The sequence below is a fragment of the Poecilia reticulata genome, linkage group LG2 (assembly GCF_000633615.1).
Source record: "Poecilia reticulata strain Guanapo linkage group LG2, Guppy_female_1.0+MT, whole genome shotgun sequence".
Classification (NCBI taxonomy): Eukaryota; Metazoa; Chordata; class Actinopteri; order Cyprinodontiformes; family Poeciliidae; genus Poecilia; species Poecilia reticulata.
This window is the reverse complement of record NC_024332.1, coordinates 14,600,054-14,610,333: the sequence shown is the minus strand read 5'-3', so window position 1 is coordinate 14,610,333 and position 10,280 is coordinate 14,600,054. Positions and strand designations below refer to the sequence as shown.

Here is a 10,280-nt window from a genome sequence, read left to right as displayed (position 1 = left end):
GCGACAGTGTCCCAGCTGCAAACAGAGAAAGCAGTCGCAGGAAAGCGCTGAACAGGACGGTCTCCTTCCCAAAACTGCAGCAAATAGACGTGACGTTTCTTATCCTTGGCTCGGCCTATTAAAACAGCGAAGCTACTTAGCTAGCTGAAAGAAGTCCCATGTTTTAAGAGGTCAATTTGTGGACAGCAGCCCAGTGCTTATTATGCTCGTCTTACAGTAGGACAGGTAGAAGCGAAGTCGCCACAAAGACGAGCACCGTCTCCAAGCTGAGGGTGACAGCCAGCTCAGCTAAAAAGAGCTAATGAATATAGCTAGCAGRCTAGCTGTCAAGAGAAGGAAAAGTGAAGCTGACCGTCTCGTTTTATCAATCACTTACATGTTACAATCGGCTTGTTTTCCATGGTATAGATGACTGGCTTTTCCTCTTGACTCTCCATATGTTTTAACGGTGGTACTCCATGAAAATAACCTCCAAACAGGGCTTTATTATTAGGAAGTGCCTCTCTGTGCAGCTCTGTTGAATCGGTGGGGCCTGCGTCCCCACTGCACCTCCGGGAAGTGCGTAAGCCCTGCGTCATTAAAGGGCCAGTCTGTCATTTTTCTTTTGCTGAAGGAAACGTTGACAACAAGCAAACATGAAGAAATGATTTTGATTAAAACRCATACGCATAAAAAGACTTCTTAAGACATAGCTACAGTTGTTGTTTTGCGTATGAAATGTCCTTTAAAAGTCTAAAAGGTTWAATGAAAGGTAACTTAGAACTTAAATTGAACACAAGAGGAAATATATATATATTTTTAATTACAATTAAATTACAAACCAAGTATAAAACTAAATAAATACAGTTCAGAAGATAAATAGGTGGCTTATTTTTTGGTTTGATTCCATTTCGTTTTATTATATAAAATGTCAATTAATTCTTAGTTATGGGGTTTTAGATACAGCTTGAACATAACATCRCGGCTCCAGAATAAGGTGGTTAGAATTTTATTTTACTTTTATTTTTCTTTAAAAAAGAAAAGAAARTAAAAGAAAAGAAAAGGAAAGGGGGAGACATGCAAACATCATCCAGGACCTTCTTGCTGCATAAAAGTRCTACCAACTGTGCCTCTGTGCAGCCCAGTTTGCAAACGTCAATTTAGTAAGCTCGAGACAATAGTGTTATAATTTGGTTTAGTAAATTTTAATCATCTCAACTTAATTTAACAATAAAAAATATTTTGAAATACGAACCAAGAGTACATTGACTAAAGTAACACTTAGTAAGACTAAAGATTCTAGATTTGAAAAATATATCACATWGCATTACACATGTCGGTAAAAAACAATACAGTATATTTTCTTCACTGATATGTTTTAAACAGTGAGGCAAACAGTGAAGTAAATTTGATTTGCAATAAAAATAAAAATAAATAAATGTTCATGTGTTATAATCACAAAGAATAAACAAAGATATACATAATACACTATAAAAAAATAACATTGTTGTGCCACAACTTGTCAAATAATTGTTTATACTACATATATAACATACATCAACGCATGAAAAACCACACATCTCCATAATGGTTAGAAAGGTTAAGATATAAACCACTTCTGCTTTGGGTGCCAAAGTCATCTTGAGGGGAGAATGCAATACTGCCATCTAGGGGAAGATGGGTGTATTACAGCAGAATTTTAAGTGACTTCAAAACAGAAGCGTCTCCTTGATACACTCCACACTCAAAATCCTCTCATTGATCCTGTGCTATTCTAAACATGTTTAACGTACACTGAAAATGTTTAACTTTGTTTATATATTTCATTTTCTTTTACTTTGAGCCNCTACCAACTGTGCCTCTGTGCAGCCCAGTTTGCAAACGTCAATTTAGTAAGCTCGAGACAATAGTGTTATAATTTGGTTTAGTAAATTTTAATCATCTCAACTTAATTTAACAATAAAAAATATTTTGAAATACGAACCAAGAGTACATTGACTAAAGTAACACTTAGTAAGACTAAAGATTCTAGATTTGAAAAATATATCACATWGCATTACACATGTCGGTAAAAAACAATACAGTATATTTTCTTCACTGATATGTTTTAAACAGTGAGGCAAACAGTGAAGTAAATTTGATTTGCAATAAAAATAAAAATAAATAAATGTTCATGTGTTATAATCACAAAGAATAAACAAAGATATACATAATACACTATAAAAAATAACATTGTTGTGCCACAACTTGTCAAATAATTGTTTATACTACATATATAACATACATCAACGCATGAAAAACCACACATCTCCATAATGGTTAGAAAGGTTAAGATATAAACCACTTCTGCTTTGGGTGCCAAAGTCATCTTGAGGGGAGAATGCAATACTGCCATCTAGGGGAAGATGGGTGTATTACAGCAGAATTTTAAGTGACTTCAAAACAGAAGCGTCTCCTTGATACACTCCACACTCAAAATCCTCTCATTGATCCTGTGCTATTCTAAACATGTTTAACKTACACTGAAAATGTTTAACTTTGTTTATATATTTCATTTTCTTTTACTTTGAGCCATGCATGTCTTTTTCATCCRAGTCTTCTTTGGTATTCCTTGTTTTCTCCACCGATTCTCCCTCTTCATGAGATGGGTCATGTTTTTGATTCCTTGGCTCAATCTCAGCTCCATCACCTTTCCCAGGTCTTTTGTCTCCTTTCTCTATGATTTTCTCTCTGTTACTTTCTTTGTCTTTCAGACAGTCTGAGTCCTTCAGATCAAATTTATTCCCCTCCACCACTCTTTCAGTCTCATCCTTTGTGCTCTTAGTGCTCTCGCCGTCTCCTTCTTTGGTCACATCATTATCACCATTATCTCCCTGCTTTCCCCCATTTTCCTCCTCCTCTCCCTCTGCTTCCTCTCGCTCCCAGTCAGCTTCTCCTCCGACCCCGTCCTCTCTTCCCAACGCTCCCTCCCCTCCTTCCTCGTCAGGTGGCAGGTGAATTTCCAGCACAGCGACCCGCATCTCCAGCTGCTCCACTCTGGTCCTCATCTTCCGGTTGCTGGACTCCAGCTCCACCATGAGCCGGGCCAGTTTGGTCTGCAGGAGTTCCAGGTTCCTCTCCAGCCTCTCTATCTTTGTCTCGATCTTCTCAGCCTCCACCTCCTCCACCTCGGCCCTTTCCTCCAACATGCCCATCTTGATAAGGATCTGCCGGCCTTTCTCCTCCAGGTGACGCTTGGCTGCAGGAAACTCAGACAGCACGTCGGTCAGGTCCTCTTTGGAAAGGCTGAACAGGTCGGAGTGGCCGATGCTCTTGATGTTGGCAGTGCGACGGTTACCTGACTTGTTACCTTGGTGGGGGGGAAACAATCGTATTTTCTTAAGGATTTAATATAATCCTGGAGCAAACAAGACCTTAAATGTTAATATTATTAATTAAATATCCTCCAGTATTGTTTCTACAGTTTAAACCAGATATTTTACTCTGAATGAAAATACACAAGTAAATTTTTTACCTCATTCTCTGAAGTTAAATCAGACCAAACTTTACTTGTCTTAACTTAGTTAGAAATACCAAAAATATTTCTGTTTGCTAAATTCCAGAAAACTTTGCAGGGGTTGTTTTTTTTGTGTGTTTTTTTGTAACTTTGCTCGAATTCAAAAGTGTACATACATTTGGTCTTGGGAACAATTTATATGCTTCCTTTTCATGACACCATGGCACCACCTACTGGTCGACTTGGGTAAAACTACCTGCTGACTCGCCAATTAAAACAGCCTTTTTAGTATATTTTTACTTATGCAGCTATGTATTTATAAAGTAACATGTATCTGATCATGCCATATATGTACTTCCTCTTTATTTTTTGGTTTCAAAACACCTTTTTTAATGAGTCCATGTTTGATTTAGCTTCTTTTTACTTTGTCATTATGTGTTTTTGCACTATAAAACACAGAAATATGATTTCTGTGCAAACCCATATTATAKGTTATGTATATAAAAAGCAATTTATGTAAACATACAGAGCCTTTATTATACCTTTGATGTTAAGGATGCTAATTTCTCCAAAGAAATTCCCCGCACTCAGCACCGCAAACTCTGTAACGCCGTCATCTGCAACAACTGCGAGCTTCCCCTCCTTAATGATGTACATTTCGTGGCCCACGTCTCCCTTCCTGCAGACATACTCTCCTGGGCTGAACACCTGCAACACAAAAGGCACAGGATACCAAGTATTTAATGCGACAGTGTGCAAGGGACACAAGTTTATCGTTATCGGTGTTGCACAAATGCTGCAAAGACTCAATTTTTGTTGCTGTTGCTGTCTGAACAATGGTGGACTTCTTATATGTTACTGCCCCCCCTGACCTGAGGTGTGAGTTTAAGAACCAGATCCTCCAGCAGACTTTTCTCACAGCTCTGGAAGATGGTAACTTTAGAAAGAGTCGGGAGGTGGACGCTGACGGCGATCTCTGTCCTCATGTGCAACGGCAGCTGCTGCAGGATCTCGTTCTCACGCATGATCTTCTTGTTGATGTGAAGATGCTGGTACCAGTTGTCGATGCGCTGTCGAAGCTCCTTGCTAATGTGGTGGCTGCGCAGGTACGCTTTCACCTGTAGAAGATAAAATAAAAGTTTACCGTCCACACATCTAGGCAAAAAATGTTTTCAGAGAGAATTAGGACAGCTCTGTGAAAAGTACCAGCCTCATTTTAGATTTCTTCTGATTGAGCTTTCTTTTTTGACTTACTAAACACACATTTTAATATCAGACAGCCTGAATAAAATAAAAGGGAAATGTAGTTTTTAAATCATTATTCCTGWTATATTTATTTAAGAAAACGCTGGTCCACTCTTTCCTGGAGATATTTTTAATTCAGCCACATCTAATGGATTCCAAGCCTTCACAGCCTGATCAATTTCATAGCATAGCATATCAATTGGATTGAAGTCCAGACTTTGACTATGCTACTTCAATGTCTTTTGTTTGTTTTGTTCAAGCCATTGCTAGGTRGACYTWCTGTTCTACTTTGGATCATTGTCCTGCTGCATAACCCAAGTAATTTTGCTCAGTCGACCACTCTTGGAAAGGTTTACCACTTTTCCATGTTTTCTCCATTTTTGGATAATGATTCTCACTGCGGTTTGACATAGTTGGACCATTACCTTCATATGTATTTCTGTTCAATTCTCATTTTTCAGTGGTCCATCTGGGCTTTCTCCCATTGAAGTGGATTTCTCTGGCAGAATTTGAACTGGACCAATTAGCAACCAGAAGGAGAAGTTGTGAATGATGATGTTGATTTTCTGCGCTTTTTTAAGGACAGTCTACCTGCAGTTTTAGCAATAGCAGGGGAGGAAGTAAACAAAGTCGTTCAGTCCGTGYTGGCCGCGGTTCCAAATATTAAATTAATATTTGCAGCCATCTTGTTAGCAGCCATCAGCACGTCTCTCTTTGCAGTGGAGGATGGTCGTTTCCAGTGCAGGAAATTTCCGGTAAGCTTCCATAGCGTCAAACTGGCAAATTACATAGATCACTGCTAAATATTAGTGACTGGGTAAAATTAAAACTTCAACAGAGTCCACGTCTATGGGAAGCAATCATTTCTCAATAGTCAAAGATCTAAACCCTCTGGTTAGAGACAAAAGGCTGGTTTTTACAAGGCTAGTTTGGAAAAAAAAAATCTTAGAAAATATTAATACTTTACAGATTGACAGAACTTTACTTGACAAAACAAAACAAAAACAGAGGACBTCTGAAACTCACCAACTCGTGGTTGGGGAAAAAGACATTGTCTCTGTCCCTTAAGCTCGTGATGACATTCCCGACATTCCCGACAATCGACGCGAACACCAGAACSGCAATGAGCAGGTCTGCAATCATGAATAAATACTCCTCCTCAATGCTTGGCATTGGGGTGTCTCCCACGGTGGTGAAAATCAGGGTTGAGAACCAGAAGCAGTAAAAGTACTGGCGCCGCATGGAGGCAAACATCGGGTCAGTGATGTTGGGGTAGACCCACTCATCGCTTCCGAAGCCGATGTAATTCGACAGAGCGAAGTAAAGACAGGCATTCCAGTGGATCAGCACAAAGATGTAGATCATGAGCTTTGTGATGCGGAAAGTGTTCGGGTAGGAGGTTCTCGTCTCCATCCGATCCAGGGCCTCGTTGAGCCGCGGGATACGGAGAAGCCGGTTGATCCTCACCARGGGGGTCTCAAAGCCAAAGGCAAAGTAGAGGAAGTCAGTGGGCAGCAGGGAAACTAAGTCCCACATGAAATATCTGGAGCGCAGGTAACGCTTCCTGAGGMGAGTCAGGTCTTTGATGAGGATACCTTGATCCAGGAAGCCTGCAGATGAGTGGGAAAAGGAAGGATGRACYCGTYCCAAATATTTGCCCAGTTTTTGAAAGATGTCCACCTTGAGTGVGTGGATACATGTGACGTCACTGCTGCAAACATCTGAGTGTGTTTTTGATACAAGCCCAAACCACCAAAACTGAATTTTGTTAGCCTGTTAGCTGTGGAATACACTCCTGATCTAAATGTTAAAACCAGTTGGAAAATGGCAAGAATTCACATTTTTCACAGATAGACCTTAAGAAGGTTCAGAATGCAAAAAGAAGATATGGGAGTGAAACCAATAAAAAATAAAAAATAAAAAAAAAGGAAAATTAGTAAACAACGTATTGCCACACCATTACAATGAAATAGGTTGTTCATCAGCTGTTCAAATACTTCAAAATCTAATACTAACAATCCAAAGACAGTAAATTCAGCAGCAATCAATTTTAACAATCACTTATTCCATTTTAAATGTGTTTTCTAAAAATGAATGGGTAATATTTGGGTTGGGTGAGCTTGTCACTGAATCCAATCAGGAATCAGGTATTTGGATTAAAGTCACTTCCCATTACTATCAATTTGACGCTCAAAAGGGAGCTCTRAAAAATAATTGACCAAGAGTAGCCTGTATGTTTATGAAAATATAACCTTTCTCTTTTGATAATGGTAAAGAGATACTAACATGTTGTCTATAGCAACAAAAGCAAAACTAAATCACATTGCGTTTGGTTGTTTGGAGTGCCTTGTTGCATTTAAAGTCCGTTTTTAKGTTTGGCTTCAGAGACCAAGAGTTGAAATCAGAAAAATTGTATTTACCAGTATGCAGAGTGACAGTCATATCAGCAGCRTACATGAGGTCTGACACATAGTCCAGCGTGAGCCACACGGGAAGGTAGTTCAGACCAATCKCTGTGAAGCAGGTCCTGATGAAACAGAAACAATAGTACTTTGTCTAATAGGACATCTGTTCCGTTATAGTGTTGTGAATGCATGATGCTGCCATCATTTACCTTAAAATKATGATTACCCAGTTGTATACAATCGGGACTACCATCACTTGCAACCAGACGTAATAGAACTGTTCTGCAGGATCAATGGCCCACTCTCTCCAGCTGAGAGGAATGTGATGCGGAAGAAAGAAACAGGCAGAAAGACTTACACAACTCTACGTCGATGACTCGAAGTGTACAGTTGCAAAAGTAATCCTACCTTCTGATATTTTCCACATTTCAACTGCAAAGTGGAACGTATTCTTTCAGAATGGTACGAGACGGACCAACACAAAGTGATGTTGTTGGAGGAAGAGATTACAAGTGCTCAACTGTTTTAGAGGCAACGTTTTAAAAAGTGTGGCTTGCATTTTATATTCGACCCCTTTTGATCTAATACTCCTAATTAAAATTTAATGTAACAGTTGGCTTTAAAAAGTCATCTAATCCACTTGGGTGAGAGATTATCTGTGATCATTTCAATCCAAAACAGGAAAGCTGTAAACCTGCCAACACATGGCTTACTTACTTCACACAAGTACTTCTTTGTTTCGGTTTCCTGCATACAGTTCCAGTAAAACAGAATGCTGTCTGTAGTTGTAACATGACAAAAATATACAAACATTCAAGAAAATGTTATACATATATCAAAGCCAATGATTTCTGAGAGATTTGTAAGTCCGAATGTATAAAAAAACATCTTCCTAATTTAAATAGTGATCCCTCTACAGTGTTGTTGATATAATTAATCTTCCATAGCCATTCAAAAGTATTAACACAGTTTATTTCTAACTCACTAATTGCAGGAGTTTATGTTGTACCCAAGAAAATTATATTTATAGAACATGATTTATCATCAAAATGCCTTTCAGAACAGAAGATATTGTGGAGACATTTCAGTAATTTTTACTCATTCAAAACAGATGAAACCTGAATATACACTAAAATGATGACAAACTTTAATTAAGATCCAAATATTTTTTTATGTTAAGTCACATTACCAATTACTCACTTGAAGTTTAATTTCATGTCCCAAAAGTGCTTCTTTTTCTCTCCTTCCTCGCCTCCATCTTCACCTTCCTCATTCATTTTTTGTCCACGATGCCGTCTGAGCAGCCCACGCCATCGGTTTGTCCTGACACTAACGTTACCTAAATCATCCATTATCAAAACTAGCTTCTTACAACTTTCACTTAAAAAATAAGTGTTTCTAAGGCGCTCAGAGGTGGGCGCTTTGCATCGGGCAGAAATGTTGAATGTTGACCTGGATGACAAACTACCTGCGCAGTGCCTGGYGATGCCCGTCTCTATGGCAGGAAACAACAACAGATGTCACTGGTACTCAGGGAATTCTTTCCTCCCCATAGAAAACCAAGAAGGTCTTTGTCTTTTCTGTCTCAGCCACCACAGACACCGAGTGTGGCATAGAGGTAAACCTACATGTCCCAAAATATACTGATCAGGAACTACTGTGAGCAGGTGAAAGTGCATAACGCAGATCATTTCCTCTTCAAGAAACATTTTCTGTGTGTCTAAGAAACAGGAGCTAGAGGAGTTGGTCATAATTATAACAAACGTAGGTGTTTTGTAGTAATCATCACAAAGCCCTGATTTTAGTCTAATTAAAAGAAAATCATTAAAGTTGAAAAGTGGTATCTGAGTAAAAACCTGTCTGTCAGGTGTTGTGGGTCAACATTCCAGCAAATTATCACTGCTTTGAGACAAGACGCCTAAAATGTTTGACCCAAGTGACACATTTTAAAGGCAATTCTATGAAGTAACATAGGGAAATGCATATGAATGTCTGAAGGAAACAAAAAGTAAATCGGAAAAACTCTCTCCCTGATTATTCTGACATTTAGCAAAGATAAACTGTGCCTCTAATCCTAGYTGATCTTAAATGAAGAAAATATAGTAATCAAAATTGCTTTCATGTGGCCTCGCAACTTTTTATTTTAGATGTTTAAGGAAAGTAAAATACCATGCAGTCATGCAAAACTATCTTCTTTTTAGTTTTGCATGACTACTGGTAATCTTTGTAAGGTTAACTGTATGCAAATATAGCTGCTAACATCTAGAAACAGAATAAAATTACCAAGTAGCGTGGCAGAGCTCTCTATGCATTGAAAGTCTGGGATGAATGGAAATACCAGCTGCTTCAGACAGAGTTGGAAGGTTTCTGCTTATGAAAAATTACAGGTATGAAAAATGTGCCTGTAGAGGAATTGCTAAAAATGGTTTTCAGAGAGAACATATGTTTGGCAAACCAGTGCCTAAAATGTTGCTCATTTGCTTCTTTTGTTCAAAAACCAAACAAATAAAAGAACCATATTTGTTTGCTTCTAATCAAATATGGAAGCAAAAGTTGCCACCACAGCAAAAGACAAAMAACTTTTTTATGTTTGGGTGTGAAAACTTTATGGATAATAATAATAATGTGCATTTTATATTGTGAATGTGATATTGTCATTGACTTGCTTTTTTTTTCGTTTCAAAATTTCAGGTTTACAAAACAATTAAAATATACAAACAAGAGCAGTGTTTTGGGAATGTATCCATTATAAAATACAACTCATGCAAAAAAAGATCAAAGGAGAGAATTAAAGGGATGATAATTTGTGAATTTGCATAAACAAACTTTTACTTGGACAAAAAAATTATTAATGAACCAAAACAAATTCATGTTAGACCTCTGAATGAACATGATTAATTAACTTTATCCTGACCAAACTGAATTTAGATCAAATTTTGGTTAAAAGCTGAACTGCAGCAACACCAGAGACACCTTAAATTTCTGTGTTTGGAAGTAGTAACCCTTGTATCCTGTCGTCTGCCTTATTATTCTAAGGAACCCTTTGCATAGACACTTAGTTCTGCCTGTGCTTCAACATGTTGCCATAACATTGTTTCTACACAGATTATGCAGGTAAGACATCAGCTTTGTTTGGGTGGAGCTCTGTAATTTTC

General features: G+C 38.2%; 2 protein-coding genes across 2 annotated transcripts in view; both read right to left on the bottom strand.

Moving 5' to 3' along the window:
• Positions 1-557, bottom strand: part of trappc10 (trafficking protein particle complex subunit 10) — a 28,197-nt gene extending 27,640 nt beyond the window's left edge. Inside the window, exon 1 of the mRNA XM_008435438.1 lies at positions 377-557. Within this exon, the coding sequence (XP_008433660.1) occupies positions 377-437 (61 nt within the window). The 5' untranslated portion in view covers positions 438-557. The remainder of the gene's footprint in view (positions 1-376) is intronic.
• A 1,632-nt stretch (positions 558-2,189) lies between these two features.
• cnga4 (cyclic nucleotide gated channel subunit alpha 4) lies at positions 2,190-8,523 on the bottom strand. The gene is made up of 7 exons (XM_008432693.2): positions 8,326-8,523; positions 7,335-7,436; positions 7,141-7,247; positions 5,747-6,330; positions 4,348-4,593; positions 4,018-4,183; positions 2,190-3,328 (listed from the first exon to the last, which is right to left on the bottom strand). Exons 1-7 carry the CDS (start codon positions 8,475-8,477, stop codon positions 2,541-2,543), a joined length of 2,145 nt encoding a protein of 714 aa, XP_008430915.1. The 5' UTR covers positions 8,478-8,523; the 3' UTR covers positions 2,190-2,540.
• Positions 8,524-10,280: the final 1,757 nt, after the last annotated feature.